The sequence below is a fragment of the Rhinopithecus roxellana genome, chromosome 20 (genome assembly GCF_007565055.1).
Source record: "Rhinopithecus roxellana isolate Shanxi Qingling chromosome 20, ASM756505v1, whole genome shotgun sequence".
NCBI classification, from domain to species: domain Eukaryota; kingdom Metazoa; phylum Chordata; class Mammalia; order Primates; family Cercopithecidae; genus Rhinopithecus; species Rhinopithecus roxellana.
The window spans coordinates 64,501,268-64,514,175 of NC_044568.1; the positions used below are offsets into that span (position 1 = coordinate 64,501,268).

The 12,908-nt window shown below is 39.9% G+C and overlaps 1 protein-coding gene and 1 pseudogene across 1 annotated transcript in view; one reads left to right on the forward strand and one right to left on the reverse strand.

Moving 5' to 3' along the window:
- HYDIN (HYDIN axonemal central pair apparatus protein) overlaps positions 1-12,908 on the reverse strand; it is a 392,140-nt gene that overhangs the window by 33,173 nt on the left and 346,059 nt on the right. Inside the window, 4 exon segments of the mRNA XM_030924912.1 lie at positions 401-599; positions 3,070-3,239; positions 8,571-8,792; positions 9,281-9,488. Coding sequence (XP_030780772.1) covers positions 401-599; positions 3,070-3,239; positions 8,571-8,792; positions 9,281-9,488 — 799 coding nt within the window.
- LOC115895356 lies at positions 11,823-11,938 on the forward strand (annotated as a pseudogene).

The following is a 12,908-nucleotide window of genomic DNA, read 5'->3' on the forward strand; positions in this document are numbered from 1 at the left end:
GTACATTGCTTAAAAATGTTATCTATTAAACCTGAAAACAAACATGCACTGATGCAGGAGGAAAAGGATATACTTGGGGTATATCTGAAATTTGAGTCTGAAAGTCTCAAATTTCTCCAAGAAAAAGAATATTTCTCTAGTGTCTGTGATTACCTGTATCCTTTGATACAGTAAAGTATGGTATTGAATAAGATCTGTGATTCAGTGAGTCTGATCTGGTGATTTGCCCCTTTGTGTTATTAGGAACATTATCTCAGTGGGACTGGCTGACCTCCAACAGAGCAGTCTGGGGCAGAGAAGCAGAGGGGCTGGAAGGGTGACGGGGTTCTGGGGGGCAAAGAAGGTTGAGAAGGGTAGAAAGGAGGGTGCCACACCTGAAGGCCTCCCGAATGTCTGTTACCTTCATTTCAGTACCCTTCCCTTTGATTTCGACCGTTTGTTGTGAAAGCCCATTGATTTCAAAGGGGATGAGTTCTTGATAGTTGATACTTTCTCGAGGATAAAAAGTTATCGGAATCTCCAGTGTGTTTCCTGGCTTTACCACATCAACACGGCAGTTCACCTCGAGATGAGTGGTATTGGTGTACAGACAATCTATGCTGCAGAAAATCAAGAGGAAGAGGCGTAAGCTCCAAGAAGTTTGACCCAGGGGGCAGATGCCGTCTCTTTGTCTCTTTGGGCTGGACACTGATGGGTTTCCTGCCCTGCTGTCCTAGAGTCACATAAGTCATTTAAGAGCTGGAAGGGAGGTCAGCAATGACCCAGCCCACACTCTCTTAGGCACAACCAAGTTGCTCCAAGTCACGTCCTGAGACCCTGGCTGAACTGGGTTTCAAACTCAAGGCTCATCACCCTTTGCCCAATATTCTTCACTCTAACGATTCTCTCTTTCTTTCTTTCTTTCTTTTTTTTGGAGACAGAGTCTCACTCTGTCACCCAGGCTGGAGTGCAGTGGCATGATCTTAACTCACTGCAACCTCTGCGTCCCAGGTTCAAACGATTCTCCTGCCTCAGCCTCCTGAGTAGCTGGGATTATAGGTGTGTGCCACTGTGCCCAACAAATTTTTGTATTTTTAGTAGAGACGGGGGTTTCACCATGTTGGCCAGGCTGGTCTTGAACTTCTGACCTCAGACGATTCGCCCGCCTCAACCTCCCAAAGTGCTGGGATTACAGGTGTGAGCCACTGTGCCCAGCCTGATTCTTGATTTCTTGATAATGCATCTCATGGTTTTATACAAGAGGGTTTTAGACCCTCTCATAAGAAGGAAGTGCTTCCAGAAGTAATTGGGTGACAAAGCACAGTAGGGAGGAGTATATGCTCTAGAGTCAGGCAGAGAGGAGTCTGGATCCAGGCTCTATCACTAATTACCCAAACGATCTCAGAAGAGTTATGTAGCCCCCATGGGTCTCTGTTTTCTTATCTGTAAAATGGGAGTAGTGATAACTGTTTCTTAGGGCTATTGTGAGGATTAAATGAGATAAAGTGACTGAAACAGTCATTAAATAGGGTGCAGAGGAAATATTCCATAAAGTGAGCTATTATTATTATGACTCATTGTTCAACTAGAAGGGGTCTTAAAAGATCATGTCCACCCTGCTCCACACTGTGAGTAGGAAGGCACTAGGCCTCTCCATTACAACCTCTCCTTGTTTGCCTTACAGTCTGTAGAGAAGGAGTCTAGCTAGGCCAACATATAAGCTCATACCTTAAGCAAAGTAAGACTGAGATTACATTAAACATGCAAGAAGGAGTATAGATAGATAAGATTTAAAGTTAGTATTTCAAATTACATGACACACTTATGATTTAATATTCAGGGTACTAATAATAACCACAGCAGCAGCAGCGACTAACAATAATTGGGCATTTCTTATGTTCCAGGCAGTGTTCTAAGCACTGTTCCTAGGTGAACTAATTTAATCATCCTAATAGTCTTATACAGATGGTATTATTATTATTATTATTTTGAGACTCTGTCGCCCAGGCTGGAGTGCAGTGGCATGATCTCGGCTCACTGCAAGCTGTGCCTCCCGGGTTCACACCATTCTCCTGCCTCAGCCTCCTGAGTAGCTGGGACTACAGGCGCCCGCCACTGTGCCCAGCTAATTTTTTGTATTTTTAGTAGAGACGGAGTTTCACTGTGTTAGCTAGGATGGTCTTGGTCTCCTGACCTCGTGATCCATCCGCCTTGGCCTCCCAAAGTGCTGGGATTACAGGCGTGAGCCACCGCGCCTGGTCATAGACAGTATTATTATGACTACCACTTCAGGCAAGGAGACAGAGGCACAGAGCGTTTTAAAAATTTGCCCAAGGTCACACAACTAGGGAAGAGTTAAAATTTGAACTTAGATCTGTGCTATCCAATATGGTGGCCACTAGACACTTGCAGTTATTAAAATTAACATTAATTAAAATAAAATAAAAAATCAGTTCTTTAGTTCCACTAGCCACATTTTAAGTGCTCTGAAGCCACATTCAGCTATAGGCCACCATATTCGACAATGCAATAATACAACATTTTCATCATTATGGAAAATTCTCTAAAGTACTGATAGACAGATCTGAGTAAACACAGGTCTTTGGGCCAGCCCTTGGAGATTCTATCTCATTAGGTCTTCATTGGGGCCCGGAACCTTGGACTAGAACATCCTACACAGGGATGGTGCCGAGAGGCTGGATTTGAATCAGAAAGCTTAGGCTCAGTACAGGTCTGCTATTTATTGCAAAGCCACTGGCCAGAGAAATTTACCTTTTAACCCTTCAAACCTCAGTTTCCAAGTCTATTACATGAGAAAATAAATGGAAGTCACAGAAGCTCTCATTAGGTCATTTGGAATTGCTCTACGTACTTCACAAAGAGGGTTTTTATCAGGGTAGCTCATGGCTATCCAAGTATTAGTGTTACTCGTGGGGACAGGGACCCAGGATTCATATCCACTTATGTTTGACTCTTTCCCATAATCATTTTTTTTTTTTTTTTTGTCTTGGCAGGGCTTCACCTGTGTGGAGTCTGTAGGGCCCACAAGCAGCTGCAGAATCATCCGGAGGCTCTGGGAAGCCTGCTTACCTCATAGGTGTTTCTTGCTTGTTGGTAATTACCAGGGTTTGTTTGTATGGGGGCATCCCAGCTTGATAGATAAAGCAGGTCCCAAAGTTGTAGCTGGTGAAGGAGAAATGGATAGCCGGGCTCACAGCACAGCCTGAGATGCTGCACATAAATGTTGGACCATGGCTGATCTGTGGGGAGGAAATGGCAGGGGGACCATAATTAGAAGTAGGAGGAGAGGGCTCTTAAGTCCTCAGGTTAAGCTGGAAAGCAGTTGGTGCTTTACCAAATACAGGTCTCAGGGTGCCATTTCCAGAGATTCTGATTTAGTAGGTTAGAAGTTTGTGTATTGAAGAAAAGTTCCTCTGTAATCAGGCCCTACATTGCCTCCCACTTTGCTCTTGCAGCAATGATTCAGCTTGAAGGTCCGGGGCATACCAGGCACTGCTAGTTGCTACCCAACATCCACTCCCCATGGCTTCTTTCCTAGCAGGACTCTGATTGGATGCCAATGTGCCTAGGTGCAAATGCTTCATTTTACACCTTCCTTTAAAGCTCAGGATGGCCATCAGACATAGTTCTAGTCATTGAGATGTAAACGGAAGAGGACAAGAGGGTGTTTTATCTTGAATAAAGAGGCAAAGTCTTGCTGGGGAAGTTCTTTGCCTTCATGCTCTTCCCCTTTCTTTTCACTCTGGAACGCAGACATAGGATGTCAGGTAAAATGGTCATCTTGTGACCAGGAGATGACAAGAAGAAGAACAAGGCTAATATGCCAAGGATGAAAGAGTAGAAAGATGGAAAGAGCACAGGTCATCATCTGGACTCTCAATCACAAGGTAATATGTGACTCATTGGTACATGAACTTAATTTGCTCTTCACAAACTCCTCATAATGTGAATTTTCACAAATTGATAATTGATTTCAAATAAATTATCTATTATTCATTCTAAGCATCATTAGAATATACATTATTAGAATAAACATTCATTTTAAACATTATTAGAATTAGAAGTCAGCGGTCATTGGTACAAGCTATCATAAACAACTTTATAAATTTAAAAACATTTTCTTATTCAAAGCTTTTATTTTCTTTTTCTTTTCTTTCAGCTTTTAAGTTCAGGGGTACATGTGCAGGATATGCAAGTTTGTTACATAGGTAAATGTCCAAGGCTTTTAAAGTGTTTACATTTTGTGGCTGATTCAATGAAAAGGATGTAAATTTATCACCTTCAACTCTTCTGCCAACCAGAGATCTTGTAACATGTTATATTTCTGTTTGCTCTAAGAAATGTAAGTTCTGAAAAAGTTCTCAAAAGGAATAGGTCTCTTCTGAAGCCACAAACTGGGCTTTTCTCAGAGAAGATGGCTGCGACTTTGCTGCTGAGTTCCAGTGGAGCTTCCTGAACTCTCAATGGCCAGTGACACACCTTGGATTTTTTCATGGCTTAAACGTTTGTCTCCTCCAAAACTCATGCTGAAATTTAGTTGCCATTGTGATGGTATTGGGAAGTGAGACGTTTAAGAAGTAATTGGTCATGAGGGCTCGCCCTCATGAATGGACTTCTGCCATCATCGTAGGAGTGGGTTTGCTATGGCAGGAATAAGTTCACTCCTTCTTGCTCTCTCTCTCTCTTCCTCTCTCTCTCTTCCTCCTGCCCCACTCCCGACCTTTCTTCCCCCAACCATTGCCCTTTCATCATGTGATGCCATCTGCCATGTTGTGATGCAGCCATAAGGCCCTCACCAGATGCTGGCAACTTGATATTGGACTTCCCACGGTCCAGAACCATGAGCCTAAACATTTCTATTCATCATAAATTACCCAGTCTCAGGTATTCTGTTATAGAAGCACAAAACAGATGAAGACAGGTTCTAGTGGTTTTACCCCCATCATTCTATCAATCACCTTCTTCCTGAGGATTTGATAAGGATGATGTGTTAGGCTGGGCATCCCAAATTTCTTTCCATTGTGGTTGAAGAACATACTTTGCATGATTTCAATCCTTTTAATTTATTGAAGTATGTTTTATGGCCTAATATCTGGCCAATCCTGCACAATGTTCCAAGTTCATTTGAAAAGAATGTCTGTTCTCTTGTTGTTAGATGAAATATTCTGCATATGTCTGTTAGGCCTAGAGTTTTCATAGTGCTGTTCAAGTCTTCTTATTTCCTTGCTGACCTTCTGTCTAGTTATATCCACTGTTTAAAACTAGGTATTGAAATCTCCAACTATGATTGTTGAATTGTTTATTTCTTCCTTCAATTCTGTCTGCTTTGTTTCATGTATTTTGGGACTCTGTTGTTACATGCATGTTTATAATTGCTATGATTTCTTGATGGAGTGAACCTTTTATCATTATAAAATTATTTATCTCTAGGAATAATTTTTGATCATTATAAAATGTCTTTATCTCTAGGAATAGTTTTTGTCTGTAAATCTAGTTTGTTTAACATTAGCATAGGTACTCTAGCTCTTGTTGGTTACTATTTAAATAAAGGATTTTTATTTTTCTATCCTTTTACTTTAAATCTATTTGTGTCTTTGAATCCAAAGTGAGTCTTTTGTAGACAGCACATAGTTGGATCATGATTTTTCCTATTATTCTGCCAATTTTTATCTTTTTATTGAAGAGTTTAACTCATTTAAATTTAATGCAATTACTGATAAGGTAAAATTTATGTCTTTTTTTCTATTTGCTTTCTATATATCTTATGTCTTTTTAAAAAAAGTTACTAGTCAATTATGTCTTTTTTATTCATCTATTCCTCCATTACTGCCTTCTTTTGTGTTAAATAGATATTTTCTAGTGTACCATTTAAGTTCCCTTGTCATTTGTTTTACTATATTCTTTTGAGTTGTTGTATTAGTGGTTGCAAGGAAGATTACAATTAACACGTACATTTATAATAATCTAGTTTGAGTTAATAACAACTTAATTTCAATAACAGGCAAAACTTTGCTATTATATAGCTCTGTTACTTCCTCTTTCTTTGTGCTATTATGACACAAATTGCATCTTTATATTAGGCCCACTAATACAGATTTATAGTTGTTGCTGTATACAATTGTCTTTTAAATCAGATAGAAAAAGTTGTAAATAAAAAAATACATTCATACTGATTTTATATAATCTATGCAGTTACCTTTACTGGTGCTCTATATTTCTTCATGTGGATTTGAGTCATCCTTTAGTGTCCTTTCATTTCAGTCTGAAGGATTCCCTTTATTATTTCTTATAGGCCAGTCTGCTAGTGATGAATTCTTTCAGATTTTATGTATCTGAGAGTGTCCTGGTTTAGTTCCCCCAAATTGGCAGAATAATGGGAACTATTTAGAAATAGTTTTACTAGATATAAAATTCTTTGTTGATAATTTCTTTTTCTTTCAGCACATTGAATATGGCATCACACTGTCTTCAGGCCTCCAAAGTTCCTAAAGAGAAACCAGCTCTTAATCCTTCTGCTTCCAGATTATCTGTCTTTGTCTTTCAACAGTTTGGTAATGACGTGTCTAGGTGTGGATTTTTTTGAGTTTATCCTACTCGGAATTCATTGAACTTTCTGGATATTTAATTGTTTTCATTAAATTTGGGAAGTTTTAGGGTGTTATTTCTTGAAATATTCTTTCTCTTATTTTCTCTCTTCTCTCCTTCTGAGATTCCCATTACATGTATATTGCTATGCTTGATAATCTCTTATGGGACTCTGAATTTCTGTTCATTTTTCTTCATTCTTTTTTCTTTTTGTTCTTCATATTGGATAATCTCAATTGCTCCATCTTCATGTTTGCTGACTTTTTCTTTTTCTTTTCAACAATTTTATCCCATCTGCCACAGCTGATTCTTTCTTTTGCCATAAGAAATCTGCTACTGAACCCCTGTTGTGAATTTTTCATTTCAGCTATTATGTTTTTCAACTCCAAAATGTATATTTTTATAATTTCTATATCTTTATTGATATTCTCTATTTGGTGAGACATTGTTCTTATACTTTGCTTTAGTTATCTAGACATGGTGTCCTATAGTTCTTTGAACATATTTTAAATAGATGATTTCAAGTATTTGTCTATTAAGTCCAACATCTGGGCTCCCTCAGAGAAAATTTTTTTGCTTTTTTGCTTTTTTCCCTGTATATGAGTTATATTTTCTTGTTTCTTTTCATGGCTCATATTTTTTTAGTTGGAAACTAGAGATTTAAAAAAGTAAATGTGGCAACTCTGAAAATCAGATCATCCCTCCAACAGGGTTGGTTACTGTTGTAACTCTTAGTTTGTTTAGTAACTTTTTCAGTAAAGTCTATATTCTTATTTATGCATGGTCAATAAAGTTTCTGCTCAGTTAGTTTAGTGGTCAGCTTATGACTGAACAGAGATTTCCTTAAATGCCTGGAACCAATAAGTCTCCCAGCTTTTGCTGAGGGGGCTGTGTGTGTGTGGCGGGACATGACTTTGACACTCAGGCAGACAGTTGCCAACTCTGCTTTGTCTTTCCCAGGACCTAAAGGTTAGTCAGGGATAAGAGCTTAGGGCCTTCTCAGGTCTTTCCTGAGCAGTAACACAGCCTGGAGGTACACACATCTTATACATGCATGACTGTCTAGATTCCAGGGAATATGTTGAAGCTTTTCAGAGCCCCCCATAAATGTCTTCTTCCCAGCCTCTCCCTTAAAATTTTTCAATGAACTTCTTGTTTGCCCCTAAGGTCAATGCTCCCTCAGTCAGCTGCAGTGTTAAACAATTACAACTGATTGTTTTTGAGCAAGCCTGGAGTCAGGTCAAATAAAAGCTATCCCTGTGAGGGGGGGTTTCCACGGAACTTCTCGACAGGTCAAATAGTGACAATTCTCTTAGAATGGGGGCTTTCGCGGAGTTCCAATCTGTTCTGCCTCCTCCAGGATCTGATTGACTGCTGACTTTCACTTTGATTGCCGAATTGTTGGTTTTAAAGGTTACTGCAGAGCTGGGATGAGGGAGGAGGGAGAGAATAGGGTAAATCAAAATACCACAAAACTCACTGTCCTTATGGGTATTCAGCCATTTTTCTTGAATAAGTACTCCTAGAATTGTTGAAAGCCTATCATTAATTTTCAGAGTTCTGAAAAAGTTGACTTCGAAAATTTTTTCCAGTAGTCTCATTGCTGTTGAAGAGCAGCATTTTGGATGTCCTTCTCTGCCATTCCTGATGACATCACCATTCTTTGTTTTTTTTTTTTCTCTTCATTCAATAATTCATCTTAGAAAATGTTGTACATATTCTTTCCCTGCCCCGTCTATCACTCTTATTTATTTTAATGGGTGAATGTATTGCAATATAACTGCTTTTGAATCCACAGTTACTCCCCAGCCACCTAACCATTGATGAAGCCTTTGTACGAGACGTTGTGAGGCTGTGTCCAACATAGCTACCCTCTAGGAGCTTCTGAACACGTGGAGAAGACAAAGAACACACAGGAGAATCAACCTGCCAAGGCAGCATGCTGAGAGTACTTTTGGAGTTTGGACAATGTTAAATGGACTCACCTTGATTCTGAGTTCCAGGTCTGTCAAGACGCACTTCTTTAATGGTTGAAAAGACAGGGTGGCGTGTACACTCTGCCCTACATCCACAGTGCTGTCGATGGGTGAAAATTCCAAGTACTGCAGCAAGGCTTTGGAGCCACACAGCTCTGCCTGGAAGCTGAAGGTGAACTTTCCGGTGTTGATAAAGTTGAATTCACACTGGACACATTCATTTAACTCCACCTAGGAGACAGAGAACAGAGCAGTGAATGCAAACCATAGTTCCTTTGTCTGGGGTCAGCATTTGTAACATGTTGATGAAAAATATCCTTTGGGAAATAAGGATGGCAGATGACTATCTTTGGCTTAATGGAGTCAGATATTCCAGCAAGAGCTACTAAGTGTTGGGGTTCTCTCAATATCTCATAGAGCAAAGTGGCAATTTAGTTCTTAGACCTTTGTTGGTAGTCAAATACAGGTAGTTCCTGTATATTTAACACAAGCACTATTTCCCCTCCCCACCATCTCTCCATCCCCCTGAAAACAAAATAAGAAAAGCATTCGCATCATATCTACATACATTCTGGGGATAGAGCTGCTCTTGGAGTGTTCCTGTTTTCCTGGTCTCTCTGGCATTTGAAGCAGAAAGACTCAGCTCACGTTCATTTTTACTACTTTCCCCAGTCAAAATGGAAGCTGAGATAGATAGCAAGGTCTTCTTACACCTTTACCTCATAGAAGTTGACAATGCTAGTCTGGTTGGGAGTCAACAGAGTGATGGAGCCTGTCCTGTCCTTGCACTTAATCTCTGCATTCATAGTGTAGCCCTCGGCCTTGACATTTAATGTCAGAGGGTGGACTTTCTTTTTCACATTGCAGATCAAATTGAAGTTCACATCTCCTTCCTGCTTTGGTGTGAAGAAAATATCAATTGGGAACCTGGTTGGGAAACAAAACAGCAGATTACCTGACTAGGCCAATTTGTTAAAACCTTAAAAAATATGAGTCTACTGAATTAGCAGATTCATTATGAGGAAAAGGAAACATAACTTCAAATTATGATGAGATTTTAAGATTTGTGGCTATAGTAACCAAAACAGCATGGTACTAGCATAAAAACAGACACACAGACCAATGGAAAAAGATAGAGATCCCAGAAATAAAGCTACACACCTACAATCATCTGATCTTTGAAAAAGTCACAAAAATGAGCAACGAGGAAAGGATTCTCTGTTCAATAAATGATGCTGGGATAGCTGGCTAGCCATAAGCCAGAAGAATAAAATAGGACCCTTATTTTTCACCATATACAAATATTAACTCAAGATGGATCATAGGTTTAGATGTAAGACCTCAAACTGTAAGAATACTAGAAGAAAACCTAGGAAACACCATTGCAGACATCAGCCTTGGGAAAGAATTTATGACTGAGTCCTCAAAAGCACTTGCAATAAAAACAAAAATTGACAAGTGGGACCCAATTAATCCCGCAAAAAAAAAAAAAAAAAAAGAAAAAAAAGAAAGGAAAAAAGTTTCTGCATAGAAAAAGAAACTATAAACAGAGAAAAAATGCAACCTACAGAATGGGAGGAATTATTCGGAAACTATGCATCTGACACAGGTCTAATATCCAGAGTCTCTAAAGAACTTAAACAATTGAACAAGCAAAAAACAAGTAACCCCATTAAAAAATGGGCAAAAGACATGCATAGACACTTCTTTTTTTTTTTTTTTTTTTTTTTTTGAGACGGAGTCTCGCTCTGTCGCCCAGGCTGGAGTGCAGTGGCCAGATCTCAGCTCACTGCAAGCTCCGCCTCCTGGGTTTACGCCATTCTCCTGCCTCAACCTCCCGAGTAGCTGGGACTACAGGCGCCCGCCACCTCGCCCGGCTATTTTTTTTTTGTATTTTTTAGTAGAGACGGGGTTTCACCGTGTTAGCCAGGACGGTCTCGATCTCCTGACCTCGTGATCCGCCCGTCTCGGCCTCCCAAAGTGCTGGGATTACAGGCTTGAGCCACCGTGCCCGGCCAAATAGACACTTCTTAAAAGGAAACAGAAAAGTGGCCAACAAACATATAAAGAAATGCTTCACATTACTAATCATCAGAGAAATGCAAGTCAAAACCACAATGAGATAACATCTCACACCAGTCAGAATGGCTATGATTAAGAAGCAAAAAACAACAGATCCTGGCAAGGCTGCAGAAAAGGGAATGCTTATACACTATTGGTGGGAATGTAAACTCTTTCTGCCACTGTGGAAAGCAGTTTGGAGATTTCTCTAAGAACTTAAAACAGAACCATCATTCAACACAGCAATTTCCTTACAAAAAACAAAGCAAAACCAAAAAACCAAAAAACCCAAAGTCATTCTACCAAAAAGACACATGCACTCTCATGTTCATTGCAGCACTATTCACAATAGCAAAGACATGGACTCAATCTAGGTGCCCATCAACTGTAGAGTGGATAAAGAAAATGTGGTACATATACACCGTAGAATACTACACAGCTGCAAAAAGAATGAGGTCATTCTTTGCTGCAACATGGATGCAGCTGGAGGCCATTATCCTAAGCAAATTAACACAGGAACAGAAAACCAAATACCTCATGTTCTTATTTATAAGTTGGAGCTAAACATCAGGTATGCATGGATATAAAGATGGCAACAACAGAAGCTGGGGATTACTAGGGGGAGGGGAGGAAGGGAGGCAAGAGTTGAAAAACTAATGATTGGGTACTAAGCTCAGTACCTGGGTGATGGGAACCATGTATACCCCAAACCTATACAGTAAATCCAGTAGAAAACCTAAGCATATCCCTTGAATCTAAAATAAAAGTTGAAGAAAACCCACAAAACTTCGACCGAAGTCTCATACCTTACAAGTTAATAAAATAGGGGTTACAACCTGAAATTTAAAACCATGCAACTTATGGAAAAAATAATGGAAGGACATTTTCTGAATCTAGGGCTATTCAGAGATACAGAACAAACACTAAAAGGACAGTCCATAAAAGGACAAATAGATAATTTGGACTTCATCAAGAATAAAAGGTTTTGCTCTGTGAATGACCTTGTTAAGAAGAGGAAAAGACAAACTACAGATTGGGAGAAAATATTTGCAGACCATGTATCCACCAAGGGAGCACTACCTAAACACGTAAAGAACTCTCAAAACTCAACAATAAAAACCAATATGCTGAGCAGGAAACTGGCGAGAGACATGAGGAGACATTTCACTCAGGATCCATAGAAGGAAATTAAGCACATAAGTGTTGTATGAAAGGAGAGAAGGTTAGCACTCCCCCTGACAATGATGGACGAGGCCCTCAGGCCTGACAACAGGCACACGGAAAATAAGCACATGTAAAGATGCCCAACATTGTTAGTCATTAGGAAATGCTAATTAAAACTACAATGAGATATCACTACACACCTATTAGGAAAGCTAAAATAAAAAATTGTTGCCAGGTGTGGTGGCTCATTCCTATAATCCCAGCACTTTGGGAAGCCAAGGCGGGTGGATCACTTGAGGTCAGGAGCTTTGAGTCCAGCCTGGCTAACATGGTGAAACCCCGTCTCTACTAAAAATAGAAAAAAAAAAAAAAATTAGCTGGGCATGGTGGTGCGTGCCTATAGTCCTACCTACTCGGGAGGCTGAGGCAAGATAATTGCTTGAACCTGGGAGGCGGGGGTTGCAGTGAGCCAAGATCACACCACTGCACTCCAGCCGGGGCAACAGAGCGAGACACTGCCTAGAAATAGTAACAAAAAAATTGTGACAACACCAAATTTTGGTGATGTTGTGGAGACTCTGGAACATTCAGAGATAGCTGGTGGAATGTAAAATGGTTCAGACAGTCTGGAAAGCATTTTGGCAGTTTTTTCTTTTCTTTTCTTTTTTTTCTGGAAACATGCCATTATCATATGTCCATTAATTGCACTCTTGCTCATCTTCCCCAGTGACATGAAGACACACAAAAATCTGTACGTGAAAGTTTATAGAAGCTTTGTTCACAACAGCCCAAACTGGGAACAATCCAGATGTCCTCCAGTGGGTGAATAATTAAACTAACTGTGGTGCATCCCACCTAACTGTGGTGCATCCCTTTTGCATCCACAAAAAGGAAGAAACTCTCAAAACTACCTGGATGTATGTCCAGAGAATTATGAGTGAAAAAAGCCAATCACAAAAGGAATGTATGCATCTGTGAATACAACATTCCTGAAATGAAAAAATGATAGACATAGAGGAAAGTATTGGATTCCAGAGGGTGAGGAGGTGTTGCTTGGGGGAAGGGAAAAGGGTGTGGTAACAAAAGGGTCACACAAGGAATCCTCGTGGTGAGGGATCTGTT